Here is a 17111-nt window from a genome sequence, read left to right on the forward strand (position 1 = left end):
AATTTTGCTTCTTGCCGCGCTTGCAGATTTTTTCTGAATGAGTCTCTGACAGGAAGAAATTTTTTAATTGCTTCTAATCGTTCTCGAGCTGTTCTTGCAGTATGAGATTCTGGATGTATCATTTTATTATAACATAATAATTTAATTAATATCAGCAAAAGAGGAATACAGAAGTTTGATGAACTATTACAGAAAAAGAAAGAACATAAATCCAAAAATAGAAAAACCACCATCAGAACTTGAATATTACTTGAAACATAGAACAAATTCCGAAGATTCAGATGAAGATGAAACAGATGAAGATTCCCATGATTCAGATGATGATTCCCAAGACTGATAGCAGCAGAGAGGGTTCGTCTACAATTCTGTTTGGGACAAACAATAATCGTAGACGTGGTATTGACCTCTATGAAGGGTCACTATTTTTTTTTGGTCAAACACAAGGGTGACCACTCCCTTAAGTGGTCTGTTCACCCTCTCTGCTGCTCAGGCTTTCGCAAAAAGACTCTAAAATGCAGTACTAGAAAAACCTTCCTTTTTAACTTTTTTAAGCTCTTTGATAAAATCATCTTTAAATGTATTAATCAGTTCAGTATTTTCTTTTATTACTTTAGGTTTAGATTCAAGATATTTTTTTTAAATCGACTATTTCACTACGAACTTCGCTAATACCTTCAAGTATTTTTTCACCTACAGGAGGAGGCTGAGTGGCAGCTATCTCTGCGGGAAGAACTCGTAAAATCTTTATAGTTTGTTTGGTTCTTCTCGCTATTTTTTCAGTTTGCTCAGCGGTTTGTTTTCAGTAGCTGTTGCAACTCTTTCAGTTACTTTCGTAACGGGCTTAAATAACTGTTCTGTACCTTCTGCGTATTGAACCTGAAATTCTTGACGTTCTTGTAATTTTTGCTTGATAGAATCACCAACAGAAAGAAATTGCTTTATTGCTTCTAGTCGCTCTCGAGCTAACCTAGCAGTGTATGATTCTTTAGCTGGTGCCATTATTTTATCAGTGATGATTTAATTACCCGCACGGATTTATAACAATAAATTTACATGACCCCCGATCACGATGCCATATAGGTCTTAATAAAATATTTGGTTGAGAGATTGATATAATTACTCATACATTTATTGCAGCAGAAGAGGTGAACGAGCTCAATGAAACGTCCCGCAGTAAACAAAACGCGCATGCATATTTTGAAAAACACTAACGACAAAAGTTAAGTAACAAAATAAACTAACCCAACTGGAGAAACTCTCAGTAAGTTAGAGGCTTCGATTTAGCGTTATTGACCTTTTATTTTGAATTTTCGTAGGAAGCTTTATTTTTCAAAAATTACGTTCCAACAAAAGCTCTGTTCACCTCTTCTGCTGCTCAAGGTTTCCTTCACAGACAGTTTCATCTCATACGATATTCATAGTGTGTTCTCTTCTAATGAGACCTTTATGTATGATTATTATCCCTTAAATAAGTTGACTTCTCCAACATTATTACATGAGAAACATTTACTTACGTTACGTCGCTAGCATATATTCGGAGGTGTCCGGCGTACTGCATGTCATTTTAGAGAACATTCTTTTGTAAACCGATCTGAGTTAAATTTGTTGACAGGTTTAGAGATACGAAAAGTTATAACAAAATACTCAGACAAGATCTGACACGGGACCCTCCACGATATCGTTCTGTGTCAGTAGTTTAGGGTATGGTTAGTTGTCGATGATACGGTCTTAAACTGTGTAACTTCAAATGAGAAATGAATGACTTTGTGTTACGTGTCTTAAAAGAATATGGTAATAATAGTTTGGAAAATATCCAGGTCAAAAAAGCACAGAATCCTTGTTTAATCTTTAGATTACGCACACATTTCTCTAGTTAGTACAAGTGATATGCGCGATAGACATAAAGTTGAAGTTCTGTGCATCTACTGAGTATCCGAAACCTCTCTAATATTTACGTCGAAAATACATTGTTTGAAACACGCGCCCTTTGATGGCGGAGTAAGATGTGTTCGTCCGCAAAAGAATTGGCAGAAAATGCCTTGAAATCATCAAACATGGGATGACATTGCAAGTGTTCATTATCTGGTTGGTTGCAGTCTTATACAGTGTCAAACATGCGACTCTTAAAACCTACATGGGTTTCGCACGATGGTAAGGCGGGCTTATTTTGTGATGAAAATTAACAATTATCGTTGAAACAATAGTTTTACGTTTTTGTTTACAATTTGTCAGTTGCAAAAATATGTCTTCCTTCGTTTATACAACCTAAAGCATTTAGGAAGTTATGCAATATATATATTTTGTTAAAATTTCTTTTAGGTGATTTACGTCTTAAGTGTCGACCTCGGCCCCTGACAACCGTGCCACCCCAACAAAATGTCGAATAAAATTAGGTCATCTAAAAACGTACATCAACAAGATGTTCTCCGCCTTCTTTTCTCCAATTTTTTGACGTGACTGGTAGCGGAAAACAAAATGAAGACATATTTCCAGCTGTAGGGTCTGTTTGTTATTGTCGCACGCTACTGATTAATAAAATTATTTTGATTGACCTTTGTATCCAGCCTATACATAATTCATTTTTGATCCATATCGTTAAATCCTTTAGATCACCCACTTTTTTAGTATTAATCCCGGTCAGGACATCAGTGTATTTAACAGTTGTTAACCTTGAATTTGAATTGCTGATGCACGCATGGAAAATCAATCCCCCCCCCCCCCAAGGCAATAGTCTTAACCAACACATGCATTGGTCAGTTCCTGGTGATACAGGCTTCGCTAAACAGTTATGTGTCGCCTTCTGATGATGCTGGCAAATTACAGACCAAATAACTGCATTTTGAGGAAATGTTCTGAAATTTCCTTGATACACTGGGTGTGATCTGACAGTCTGTTTAATGCATAATCTTTTCGAAAGTGATTATTATTCACAGGCACTTGATTCTATCAGTAAAATGAGGCAATTGCATGATAACATGCTCTTCTACTCCCAGTTAACACAATGTAACTCACTCCAGTTTGAAATCTAACCCCTTGATGATTCTATGCTAATTATCATATACTATCTGCACATCCGCCAACTCTTAACTTACACCACAGTAGTCCTACATTGTAAGGCATCAACCCAGATATTTACATTTTGGGGTCGAGGTCTTTTTGCCTAAATGATGTTGACTAACATCATGACGAAAGTCAAACTTTCTGGAATATCTCACACACTACGCAGTCCATAACAATGCATTTCTACAAATTAAAGTCATAATGTTTTAGTCAGACATTTGCTTACTCGGTTGTCTTTTTTTCTAATAAATTCAAATACGCAAGCAAATGAACCTGTTCTCAAGTTTTGTTGGCCTACATTTAAATTAGTTGGAAAGCGATGGAAGTCAGGGATACCAAAATACAGTTAAGTTGAAGTATACTTGTTTAATGAAATGAATAAAAAATGTATTAATATTGAAGAAAGTGTTTAGATAGCTTTGTTGCATTCAAGATTCTTATCATCCTTTGAACCGATTAAAAACAGCATAACTTTTGCTCTGTTCAAGAGAAGATCAACAAGGTCATGCCAAGCCTATGTAAGTTTGTTAAGATTTCTTTTGAATAAAGCAAAAGCATAAACTTGTTGCAAAAGGTGCTATTTAGCCTTTGGTAAATGTAAAAAGTACAGTAGTATTAGTAAAGTTTTTAATGTATTGCGATTAATATTATCTAAAATTTGATTTTGCATCATATCTATTACATTATTTTCATTAGAATTAGGAAATGTTTATAATCATCTGATAACGATGTAGATAAATTGGCATCTCTTTCTCTCTCAATCTCTGTTATGTATATTTGATTTTATTTATATTTGATTTAATTTAATTGTTTGTAAGTTGGTTTTCTTTATAAATTTTTACAATTTCATTACATGTCAAAGTAATGTAATTTTGTTTACTAGGAATTTGATACTTTCCAGAAATTAGTTTGACCTGATTGTTTAGTCATAAAAACTCAGAACTTTGTATCTTTTGCTGACCTAGTTCCTGGCCTTGACTGAGAATCAAGTAACCAACTTTTTTTTCATTATTTATTTTTATTGTGGGATACATAGAGTAAGATTGATGCTGTACTGCAGTGCTGTCCAACCTGCAGCCCATGGGCTGATTTTAAATGTCCCGCCTTAGCTCGAGCAGCTATATAGTCGTTGCTTTTCAGTTTTCTGCTGCGACCCTTGGCTTCAAGAAAAAGATTTTTTTAGTGGCCCATGGTGTCAAAAAGGTTGGACAGCACTGTTGTACTGGAATAAGTGGCCTTAGACATGTAAGTAGCTTCTAAACTGTTCTGGAATGTGATCATGTGACCCGCATATTTGTATCTATTTTTCATTTTTTTTTTACTGTATAACCTTTGTCTTTAGAGAAAATAGTTGGTTGGGCATTTACACTGGAAAGTGTTTGTTTGTGACCAGTTTAGAGTTACATTTTAATTTTTATTCCAATTATTTTGATTCTAACAGATTAATTCTCTTTTTCCGGGAAATATTTGAGTGCTCATACAGAATTCTTGGACAAAGACATTTCTTGAAATTTTATTCAGAAATTCAAACACCGGAATATTGTTTGTGAATCAACAAAGAACTGAAGACATATCAGCACAGTAGGAACTACATTATATGTCATCACCTTCCATTTTGGATTTTTCATTGGGACTCAAACACAAATTTTATTAGAACATTTCATTACTAGGACTTCTAAATTTAATTTGTGGATTATTTCTATATTTGATTTCTTAAAACTGCAAGTTCTTATTTTTTCATTTTACATTGTTTTACATTGTTTTTTCAGGGAAATAAATTATTTGTTAAATTTTTACAAGCTTGTTGCTTTCACTCTTTCTTTGTTACTGTTTATTAGAGCCTAAAAAGCATGCTTCCAGGGTCATATACAGTAATGTACTTGAATCATACATGGGGAAAGGTTTAAATGTCTTTTTTAAGGTGGCTTGAAAGCTTAACTTCAGTCCATTCCATGATTGCATCTGAGTAAGATTTGAAGGATGGTGGATTCAAAGGAGCTCCATTGTACTCATAGTGCCTTGAGGCCCAACAGGGTCTACTTTCAGCTCTGGAGAAGATATACAAGGTGGTATGAAGACTCAATTCCATCCCTGTGCAAACGTCACTAGCTCTCCCTTGTGGACATGCAGTGAACATATGGAAGTCCGGCACTGCTGGCTTGTTTGCCTCATGTTTGGTCAGCCAGGAACCTGGCAGTGTAGAAGACAGAACTGCTGGATGGCCTGCAACGTTGCAATTTTACTATGCATTAGATCAAATGGATCTGGTACAAACCCCATGCATCTGGACTTAAAGGCCCAAAGACTATTCTTGAACATGGGGGGGTGCTTATGCCCACAGGGCTGCCTAAAACTGTGGAACACTCCCCAAATGAGTCAGAAATGCAAGTTAGCAATGCAGAATGTTAAAAACTATCTAAACCAACTCTGTTACGAATGGAGCAAGCGAAAAAGTCAAAGTAATGACCTTGCAGATGTCAGTGATAGTGTGGTTTGACATGGTCTTAAAAGGACAAAATCACTCAGAAATTGTAAAAAAGAAAGAATATATAGAACCTGAAACAGAATGATTAATCCCTACAATAGGAATATTTGATGAGTCAATTAGGACACAAAAATGGCTTAGATTGTTGAAGTATAAACTGACAGTATTATCGATTCCATCAGCAAATCTAAATACTGGCGATGCCAAGGGCAGTGTATCCCCATATGGTGTATTAAAAAAAACTTGGTGTCAGAACTGGGGGTCAAAGAAAACATATGAGGGTCTAAATGTACTAATGAATTTTCATCCAACCCATAATTTTTCAGCTTGAAATAGGATATTGCAACTTGTGAAACATACTCTCTCTTCCTCTCTAAAAATACAGCGTGACCCCGCTATAACACGGTGGTTGGGAGCCATAGAACCTGACCGTGTTATAGACTGAACAGTGTTATCAGCAGCCAGGTCAGTTAGCTGAAGAAAATGATGCATGTACCTCGAAAAATTTGCGGGGACGGGGGTAATAAATGCAGGCAGTAAAACGTGTGCTTCATCGGCACAATTACCATCTTAAATTGATGCATATTAAATGAGCAATACACCTGTAGTGAAAACAGAGAAGGCATTTATAATATTTTACTTTATTCAGAGAACCATGAATTGGTACATATACATATTATATACATATATACTGTTTATATATATGTGTCTAATATTTAGCATGAATAGAGTATCAACACCGTGAACTCACCCGCGAATCTCATCACATACATTGAATCCACAATACAAGTAATTCCATCAAAAATATTCACACAGATTTAAAATATTCGTTAATTTTGTCACCGGTCATGTAAGTCTGAATTCAATGGAAAAACATAGCACATTCACGTAACAAATAACAAAACACATGATTTACTTTTCAGTTTGTCCCAAGTCAGTAAAAGTTACTTTGCATTTTAAGCCACCTTTGGTAGTGCGCGTAAGCATAAACTTTTGTCCCAACAAAAAGGAAAATTTCATGGCACAGTTAACATATTCCAGTCACATTGGAAAATGCGAAAATCCATCAGATTCCTTTGCTTTTATTTAAGTTTGTTACTGACTTCCTTTGAAGGAAAGTTCTTTTGTTTTTATTGAAGATCGTAGTCAGCTTTTTTTGATTAAGGGTGCATGGGTTATTGAAGTCACCACTTAAGAACTGCTTTGGAGAACCAAACAAATTGATCGTTTCTTATTGTGGCGGCAACATCAAATAATTGTGTTGCATGATTGAGATGGATTTTTTTTCCATTTGCTTTGTGCGTTTTCATAACAATTGGTGCTTCAAAGGTAATCTGTTTCCTTTGAAATTTCAGCAAACTATTTTATCTGGGTACATTTTTAAAAAGGAATTGTCAGTTGTTTGCTCTCTTCTAGTTACTGTTCCTCCCTGCCTATTGAATAGACCGACAGGCAAGATGGTCTTTTTTTTTCTCCATTTGTGGTAGCGAAGTGATACTGCCTTCCATGCATACATTAGAAATTTAACAAAGGGTCAACAGATGATAGAGATGCAGGTGTTCTGAACTGATGACAGGGATTATTACAGAAAATGTGTTCTGACGGATTTAATTCTGAGTGAAAAGAAGAGGAATTTTACTTACCATTCAATACAGATGTCAGTCTATGTAAATATATTAATTACTAGCAAGCGCGAAAAATCCAATGAAAACTAGATTACGAGATAATGCCTTGTCCAGTTGATCTCCATTACCAGAAATGTCAGCCAAAAAAAGGGGAAAATCTCACAACATACAGTACTTATACTTACTGAATGTCAAGATAGGCAGATTATGATATAACAATGCACTATTGAGATGGTTTGTCAATATGGACAAAGAATTTGTTTATGTAAACAATAGATAAGTTTCAGTGCATTTTATATCAAGTTTGCGGCTTCCTTTCTTGGGGCCTCTGAATTTCTCTACTCCAAACCAATGTTTGTATATACAAGTTTAAACAGCCAACAATGTCAGCAATTAAAAAAATCTCCATTTTTCAGTTAAGTTAGATCCACAGTTACTCTTTTGTGGTCTGCTTCTTTCATTTTCTTGGCTTGTGATTCTTAGTGCACGCCGTTTTAATGTGGAGATCACTTTCAAGTGCAATAAGCATTGAGGCTAAACATCAGGACGACAGGGGCCCCAAGCGGTCTAAAGCGCTCGCCGTTACGGATCACTGCCATCTCACCTCTGTCTGCATGGGTACGAGTCCAAGGCTCGGCTAGTGTGGGTACGTGGGAAAGCCTGCCAGTAGGTTCTCGTGGGGTCGGTGGTTCTTCCCTGGGTTTTCCAGGGTTATTCCTTCACCAGTTGTACTGGCCGCCATGTATAGCCTATCTTGTGCTGAAAAATGGCGTTAAACCCTAGAACAACAACAACATCAGGATGACATCTTGCTGAGCTCGATTAAAATCGCATGAGAGCTCGCGAGACATGGGGAAGCTACTGTCATAACATTGCCTATGCTCGAAGTTTACATGATGTCATACATCATCCTAAGCATTGGATATTAAATAAATCCCGATTGCATTATGCGAATCCTTTGCGTCAAAATGCTGCATCGCAACAAAACGTGTGTCAATTTTCTCCAATGTGCGTCTGTGACTCACAAATGTGCATAAAGGGAAACTCTGCAAGGGGATGTAAAGGCCAAGAGTTATTGCCCTTAGTCTATTGAAACAGAGAGAAAAAGATTATTTTTGTATTTTAGTAGGGATGGATTCATGAGGTAGTAGGCTAATAATATTACTATTGTAACGTAATATAATTGGGTAAGTTTTCTCTGAGAAACAGAATTTACTTAAAAATTTGCTTTCTCTTCCATGCATCCTTTAATTTCATTGGATGAACTATGGTTTAATTTATTGAAGTGCGGGATTTGTTCTTTTAATGTTCATTAGATATGTGTTTTAAAAATGATTGCTTTAACTGGTCAGTAATATTTGATTGTTTTGAGAAAAAAGTATGCTGCTAAAATGGCTGTAGAGGTTTCTTATCTGGATTGTAAATTTAATTTAGAGCAGTAAAATGGCTATAGATGTTTCTTATCAGATTTTTGGATTTAATTTGGAGCAGTAAATTGGCTGCAGAGATTTCTTATCATATTTTTAGATTTAATTTGGAGCAGTATGGCTATAGAGGTTTCTTATCGGACTTTTAGATTTAATTTAGAGCAGTAAAATGGCTGTAGAGGTTTCTTATCGGACTTTTAGATTTAATTTGGAGCAGTAAAATGGCTATAGAGGTTTCTTATCAGATTTTTTTATTTAATTTGTAGCAGTAAAATGGCTATAGAGGATTCTTATCGGACTTTTAGATTTAATTTGGAGCAGTAAAATGGCTATAGAGGTTTCTTATCAGACTTTTAGATTTAATTTAGAGCAGTAAAATGGCTATAGAGGTTTCTTATCGGACTTTTAGATTTAATTTGGAGCAGTAAAATGGCTATAGAGGTTTCTTATCAGATTTTTTTATTTAATTTGTAGCAGTAAAATGGCTATAGAGGATTCTTATCGGACTTTTAGATTTAATTTGGAGCAGTAAAATGGCTATAGAGGTTTCTTATCAGACTTTTAGATTTAATTTAGAGCAGTAAAATGGCTATAGAGGTTTCTTATCGGACTTTTAGATTTAATTTGGAGCAGTAAAATGGCTATAGAGGTTTCTTATCGGACTTTTTTATTTAATGTGGAGAACATTTTGAGAAATAGACTTGTTGACAAATTCATATTTAACGAAATGCTGTCCCATGAAGCTTTCTATTGTATTACTTAGGGTATAATGCAGGGTGATTTACAAGGCATGCTAAAAATGCATGAGGTTTTTGTTTATAATACCCTATGATATAATAAAAATGCAGGTGTATTATAAGGTATGCTAAAATGCTTTAAGTTTCTATTATAATACCCTAGGGTATAAAGAAGGGTAATTTGTTAATTATGCTTAGATACATGGAATTTTCTTTTATAATACCAAAGGAGATAATGTGTGGTAATTTTTATGATATGTTAAAATGCATGAAGTTTTCTATTATAATACCCTAGGGTATAATACAGGGTGATTTATAGATATATCATTTTCTTTTGCAGGACAGCCTATTTTTTCAGTTGACATTCATCCAGATGGTACAAGGTTTGCAACTGGTGGACAAGGTATAAAGCATGTATATTTTGTTCCATGGATTTAGGAAGCAGTTCACTAACAAGGAAAGCATGTAAAGCGTGTCAAAAATAAATTTCTGAACTCCTGGTTGACGGAGATGTACTTTGTGAAGCCAGCCATAAGAAGGAGGGGGATTTAATTTCTGAATGCGTGAAATTGACGGTCGCATTATACATCACTTATCTTACATTGCAAAGTACGATCGTAGGGTTTTAGTATTAAAATGTCATTATCTAAATAAAGTTTCTTACAAAACTATTATTAGGAATATAATATACAAAATATAGATGTTTCTATTAAAAAAAGAGAGACTGTAGGAAAGTAGATATTTTGCATTTATTTTAGGTGACAACAGTTAGAACTATGCACTAACGGTGATGTGCAATGCAAAGACCATGGAAATAGTGCAAAACAGTCATGTAATGATTTATTTTGTAATATTATGGCCGTATTGCTTGTTGTCAATAGAGTAATAACCATCCCATCTTTTTCAGTTTTCATTGCCTATTACAATAATAGTCTTGGAAAAATATTTACTACTTATTCTGGTGACATTTTTTGAAAATTGGCAACAAAATATTGAGATTGGCAAATTTGTTTTGGTGACAACTTTTTAAAAGCCAGGGCCATCCCTGTAATGTGTATGCTTAAAGTTCAACAGCCACACAAGGCCTCAGTGGCTGGTTGGCTGCTGTGATTGGGTTGAGTGCATGCATCATACTGATAATTTGTTGTGAGCAGACAATCAGTGGTGGTTTACAGCAAGCGTGTTAAAAAGTATTTACTTTTAAGAATATACTGTCTTTCAATTAACCCCCAAATCAAATGTTTATTCCTTAATTTCCACTATTTAAGTCTGATTTAAATTTCAAGCCATGTCAGGATGAATGTTATGATTAAATTTATATTTTGGAAATTTGTTTACATCGGCACCGATTATTTCTGCCGATACAGATTATACCGATTGTTCCAATAATCGGTCCGATTATGAGTATGGCCAATTAATCGGTACAGCTTTAATATCCAGGTACTGGGAAACCATCGCATGCTACTCAGCACTACAACCAAGAAGTATAGTTTACTAGCACTAGATTGTTCTTTCGTCATCCTGGCTCCATCTTTACCCAGTAACAGCCATGTTTCACAACATCAGTGTATTCCACTGTTCACTGTCCAGCATTGTCCATTTATGTTTTCATGGTGTTAAAAACTCAGCTTCTTGCTTATTCCTGTATATATTAGTCAGGAAAGATCAGCCATCTCTCAAGCAAATACTGCAGTCTGGTCAAGATGCTGAGATACTTCGATTCTTTGAAAGGTCACTTTAAGACCCAAGTATCAACATACCATGGTAACAGCCAGCATATTCATCCCAGTGCTAATGGTCACAGCTGCTGACCTTTCTCCCAGTAGTCACCGCTCTGGTGGCCCAGTGGTTTGCATTGGATGCAGGAGGTCATGGGTTCGAACCCCCCAACTCATTCATACCAAAGACCAATAGAAATGGTACTAACAGCTGCCTCACTAGGTGCTCAGCATTAGAGGTTAGTATTAGGACTAGTCAACCTGGTGTTAGGATAATGTGACTGGGTGGGACATCATGCTGCATGTCTGTGGCATGATACCCCAGTGCTAAGCATCACTATAAACTGCCACGCTGCAGACATTGTAGCGATATGACTGAACAGTTGCTAAAGCTATGTTAAAAATACATATCACGCACACTTCTCTCTGTAGTCAAATCTGTCAAAAGAGACATGGTGTGTCTTTGACTCTTACCCTCTATGTACTGACCAGTCCATCCTTCACATACACTTATTTCTTTCTATTACTTACTTTGGGAGGAATTTAACTTTTCCATGCAAGGGAGATGATGCTTTGCTAACCGATGCATTTTCCTGGCAAAAGTAGTGATTGTTCAAATAATATTTTTTTCTGAGCTTCTTGTTCAGACACCATGGTTTGGAGAGATCACCTGCAGGAAGACTGATGCTGTCAATATCAGACAGTTCTTTAGAAGTTTGCTTACCTACACAAACATTGGGAGTGGGGTGTTACAGAATTATGTGATTTGTGCATCCTGTTCTGGGAGTTTCTGCACTGATGATCCTAGCACAAGAGAACAATCCACTGTTTTTGGCATATTCTTTGTCAGATTAGACATATTCATGATAAACTCACTGTTTGGGCATATTCTTTGTCAAGAAGAGGCTAGACTCTATACAACCAGCTTTCAACTGATTCACACACTATTTGGGGACATTCAATAATAGAGCCTTTTGCAACAAGGTGAGGTCACAAGCTACTTACCTTTGTCCAGTTCCTGATCTAGAGGCTAGGGCCATGGGTGCTCTGGTAGTAAGTTGTGAAGAGATTTGGGACTATGCCTTCCCTCAAACAGTTTTGATCCCAAGAATCATTTAGGGCATCAGGGACCAGACTTGCAAGGTGGTTCTGATAGTTCCACTCAGATGTGTCATATCCTGGGGTAACAGTCTGCTCAGTTCAGCAGCAGATGCTCTCAGGAACATCCTGGTAAAATTCATCTTCGTAAAAGAAGCCAGCTTGCAGGTGTTTTATCCATGCCTGGACAGGCTTCTTCATCATAATTGGGTCTTGTTAAAAGAGCCATGCATATAAAGGAGTTTCAGCCTTCTATCATGGAGAGAACCTCATGAGCAAGATGGCCATCCACTTTGCAGGCTTATGAGGAAGTGGAGGGTTTTTATGGATTGGTGCAGAGACAACAACTGATTGAATTCTTAGATCTCAGATGGCTAAATTGTTTCTCTAGCTTTTCAATGAGAAGATATTACCACTGTTATAACTAAGGAATATTGCTCCATTATTTCTGACACATTCAAGCATCATGGTGGAGGAAATATAGCCTGTGACAAGGACTTAATAGTCTTGTTGGCCAACTTTGACCAGAATAGATCTAAATTGCTTACCTTATTTCCTTTCATGAGTTTTGACTTGGCTCAGCTAAGTTAAGTTTAAACCCTTAGTTAGAACCTTGTTGAAACTTATGTTAAAAGACATGTTTTCTGATAGCATTAGCCTTGCCATGCAGAATGGGTAGGCCGTATGGCCTTTCATTGGACCTGAAATATTTCCAGTTCAGATCAGATGACTTTGTGCTCCTGATGACAAACTGGGTCTCATAGCTAAAAACTGGTTGCTAATGGGGGGCAATCAGAAAGTAGCCATCCACTTTCTCTCCTCTGTCAAGACATCGAGAGGTGCATTGAAGCAAAACAGTGTCTGTGGTCTCAAGCATTATTTTAAGGAGCAGTTCAGTGGGTTCTTGTTGTTGAGCAGTGCTCAAAGAATTTTTTTTTTAGACACAGGCTCCAGGCTGTTGCCTTAAATACACTCACAAGCTCTGACTGAAATTCTACAAACCTGATTCCAATTTTCACATGCCTAAAATTTCTCCTTTTTCAAGATTGTCATGCAACGTTGGAATAGCTGCATTTCAAATATAAATTCAGTAGGGTTCAAAGGGGTTTGAAAGTAATGCAAGTGTCATTAGTATTCATCACAATGCTGGTGTGTTTCACAAAGTTGTTGTTGTTGTTGTTGTTGTAGGGTTTAACTCCATTTTTCAGCACACGATAGGCTATACATGGCGGCCAGTATTAATGGTGGAGGAAGAACCCGGGAAATCCCCGGAAAGAACCACCGACCCTCGAGAAGCTAATGGCAAGCTTTCTCACATATCCACATTGGCCGAATCCGAGACTTGAACCCATGCAGACAGAGGTGAGATGGCAGTGATCCGTAACGGAGAGCGCTTTAGACCACTCGGCCACTCAGGGCCTCATTTCACAAAGTAAAACTCAACCAAGAGTTCTGAAATTTATATTTGTTTGGCTTTGCTGATAGCTAACCTAAATCAGCTTCAAATATGAATTGACCTTACGCCAGAAGGTAGATCACTGCGCCTACCAAACACGGGACTTGACGTCTTAACCTCCAAGAAACACTTTTTGAAAATGGCGGACGTGATAACATTAAAAGATATACCAGACGATATTGGCGAGCAATATTTGCCATATGAAACAACATTGAGACAGAGACTGAAAGCGAGAGCATTTATCCATCACTTGCACTTCTCTAAGTTACATCGGTATGTGGAGAACTCGCCACCACCTATCTGGAGAAGTCGCCCCAACTGGTTGGTGAAGTCATCCCAAAACTTGTCATCCAAATAACCTTTTTATAACAGAATTAAGTCATCTGTTACGTGATTCATATTTATATTTTTATATGTACGAGATCACAAAAGAGATATTAACTAAATTAAAGCAATATCTTAGTAATATTTATAAGGACGAAATTAAGTTGTATATAATCTAATGAATGACGACAGTATAGTGATTAAAAAGGATAAGTCAAACACTATTATTATTGTGAATCAAGATGGTTATGTTAAAGAAGTTGAACGTCAGTTAGAAATTAAATTAAAAAATTTAACATGCATTAATGAGATCGCTAAAAATAATAATTCCGTATGTGAGGAATTTGATACTTTCCCTCTTAACATACGTATACCTCAAAAATAATAATTCCGTATATGAGGAATTTGATACTTTCCCTCTTAACATACGTACACCTCAATTCTACGTATTACCCAAAACTCATACAAATCCTGACCATAATTTACCTTTAAATTTTCCAGGACGACACATTTAATCAGGTTGTAATTCATAGACTGAAAACCTATCCAAATTTATTGATAGTGTTTTACAACCTTTAATGAAATCACTTCCTTCATACGTTAAAGATACAACTACTTTCATTAAAAAGTCAAAGTTTATTCCAGAGCTATCTGATTAATTCCAATTCTGGTATCTTTAGATGTAACATCACTCTATACCAACATTCCGCATGCAGATGGTATTGAAGCGTGCAAATATTTTCTTGATAACAATCCTAATAATAGCACACTATCTAGCGAAGATATTTGTAAAATAATAAAAACTTATCTTGGAAAATAATTATTTTTAATTTAATAATACGAATTACATACTGATAATGAGTATTAATATGGCGCCTATATACTCTTCCCTTTCTTGGGTGAATTAGAACAAGATTTTATTCAAAACGAAAAGTTTAATCCATCGCTTTGATTCAGATTTTTAGATGACATATTTATGATCTGGAAGCATTCAACTGAAGAACTGAAAAAAATTATTGATCGCTTAAATCATTTTCACCTGACGATTACATTTACTTATACTGCGTCTAGTATACATGTTTCATTTTTAGATATAAATGTAATAAAAAATATTGATAAATTATCTCTGCAAATATTATTAAAATGCATCTAATGATTTGAAGAGCAGAGAAAAAGGGACAGATAACACTTATTTTTTGTTAAGTACAGAAGCGGAGTTGATCAAATGGAAAAGTTTGAAAAATTGCAGATTTTGTAAATTTAATAAGTTATTAAGTTGAAGAAAAACAACAATAAATAAAGCCTTAACCATGTTGCTATATCTCAGAATTACTATATATGATCCTTGGGGCGACTTCTCCAAACTGTTGCGAAATTTGTAAATATATACAATAGCCGAGCGGATGTAAACAGTGCCTGGAGGTGTGTATAATAGCGCTCGCTGATTGGTCAATCGAGCAGAATGATTGACAACTGGCAATAGGTCAATTACACTTGAACACTATTTTGACAACTGAAATGATCATGCTTTGCATTCTATATATGCAGTAAAATACGACGTCAAGAAACGTTAGTGCTTTTCACAAACTTGTCAAAAATGTAATAACTTTTGGTCTTCTACATTCATATAGCATCTCTTTCATTTTCCTTTGATGGTTTGTTCCACTTATCCCACCTATGCAAATTAGCACAATGGGTGCATCACCTTCTTCAGCCTTCAGACACAATTCACTAGCTGTTGTCAGCCAGTTAAGTAACTATGTGAAATGTTGGTTGATAACTGACCTCTTTGTCTTTAATCGCCACTATTTATACTGCCCAAGGGATAGTTTTACATCAGCTCCAGTCATGACTGTTTACTGTTCATACATGCTACATATAATGGGCATATACTAAAAGTGTTTTTTAAAATATTTTTTGAAGATTACTGAAAATAGTTTTTTTGCAAAACACAATTGTGTCAGAGGGTTTGGGAATAAAAAAAATCATAATTTTAGCATGACAGACCATGCTTCAGTCTGATTAAAATAAAATCTCAATTTCATGTAGGACATTGGTGATCTGATTTAGATCATAGGGTCTCATATAATTGCCTACAGTTTAACTATTAGTAATACATATGGTATAAGTATTATTTTATATTAATGTACGACTCACAGTCAAATTGTAAACAATGTATCCCTGTGATTTAGATTGCAATATGCCCCAGCGATTTAGATTGTGCCATGTTATGGCAGGTATGTCAACATCTTGAAAATACGTTTACACAGCTATCAGATTTTTTGAGCACTGTTGAGACAAAAAAAAATAACTCGAGTCTTAGCATTGTGGCCAAAGTGGATAATATGCTCTGCATATTCTGAATTATCACATGATCACCTCATGCAAATTTGTGCCGAGATAAGAGCTGTCGCAGTAAGTCTCCAGTTTGAATGCAATATTTCAGTCTGAGGTGTATCAGAAGTCATTAGTAATCCTTCTCAAATATTTTTAACTCCATGATCTAGCATCACAGTCACCATAATTAAATCTGGTGGGTTTAATGCCCATTTCCCAGATGACCAGTGGACTTATTTTGAGGTCAGTACAGCCTCCTCACAGATATGGGTTTTGTGATTTAACTGGATTTGACCAAAGTTTATTGCTTGTTACTATTTTCATTTTATCTGAGTATTGCCGTGTGTTATGTAATATGTTAGGAGAATTTTATTATCATTCTTAAATGGAATTTAGACCTTCTTTCCTTGTAGGAGGTTGATGGTAGAAGTTGGATTCTAACGCATTGAATGGGGATGGTAAATTACTTAGTAATTTTTATTTTGCTTAGAATACTTACCAGATCACATTATGATTAAACCCTTCCACATATTACCATATATGGGATTAAAACCTTCCACACATTTCCATAAATGGGATTAAACTCTGTCACACCTCCCTACAATTGGGATTATACCCTGCCACACCTCCCCACAAATGGGATTTAGTGCTAGTTAAGGAAAGTCTTCTCCTTAAGTGATTGTTATCAGATGACGAGCATTGTGCTGGCTTTGTATTACAGTAACAGTTTATCCTTGTTATAATAATTCATAAAATCTACTTTAAAAGGATGCTGATGGTAGAGGTTGGAAGCTAAGTATTTCCTCTTATGTATTCTCCTAATGGTAATGTGATTGGGGAATAT

At 35.8% G+C, this 17111-nt stretch overlaps 1 protein-coding gene across 2 annotated transcripts in view; it reads left to right on the forward strand.

Moving 5' to 3' along the window:
• Window positions 1-1975: 1975 nt before the first annotated feature.
• LOC149775158 (protein HIRA-like) overlaps window positions 1976-17111 on the forward strand; it is a 122788-nt gene continuing 107652 nt past the window's right edge. For both annotated transcript variants that reach the window (XR_016416578.1, XM_089944105.1), the window contains exons 1-2: window positions 1976-2151; window positions 9675-9737. Coding sequence is in view for 1 of the 2 variants with exons in the window: in XM_089944105.1 (XP_089800231.1) it covers window positions 2115-2151; window positions 9675-9737 (100 nt within the window). In the remaining variant the exon portion in view is untranslated. The remainder of the gene's footprint in view (window positions 2152-9674; window positions 9738-17111) is intronic.

This window comes from Sinohyriopsis cumingii, chromosome 19, assembly GCF_028554795.1.
Source record: "Sinohyriopsis cumingii isolate HCF-2022 chromosome 19, ASM2855479v2, whole genome shotgun sequence".
In the NCBI taxonomy this organism is placed as follows: domain Eukaryota; kingdom Metazoa; phylum Mollusca; class Bivalvia; order Unionida; family Unionidae; genus Sinohyriopsis; species Sinohyriopsis cumingii.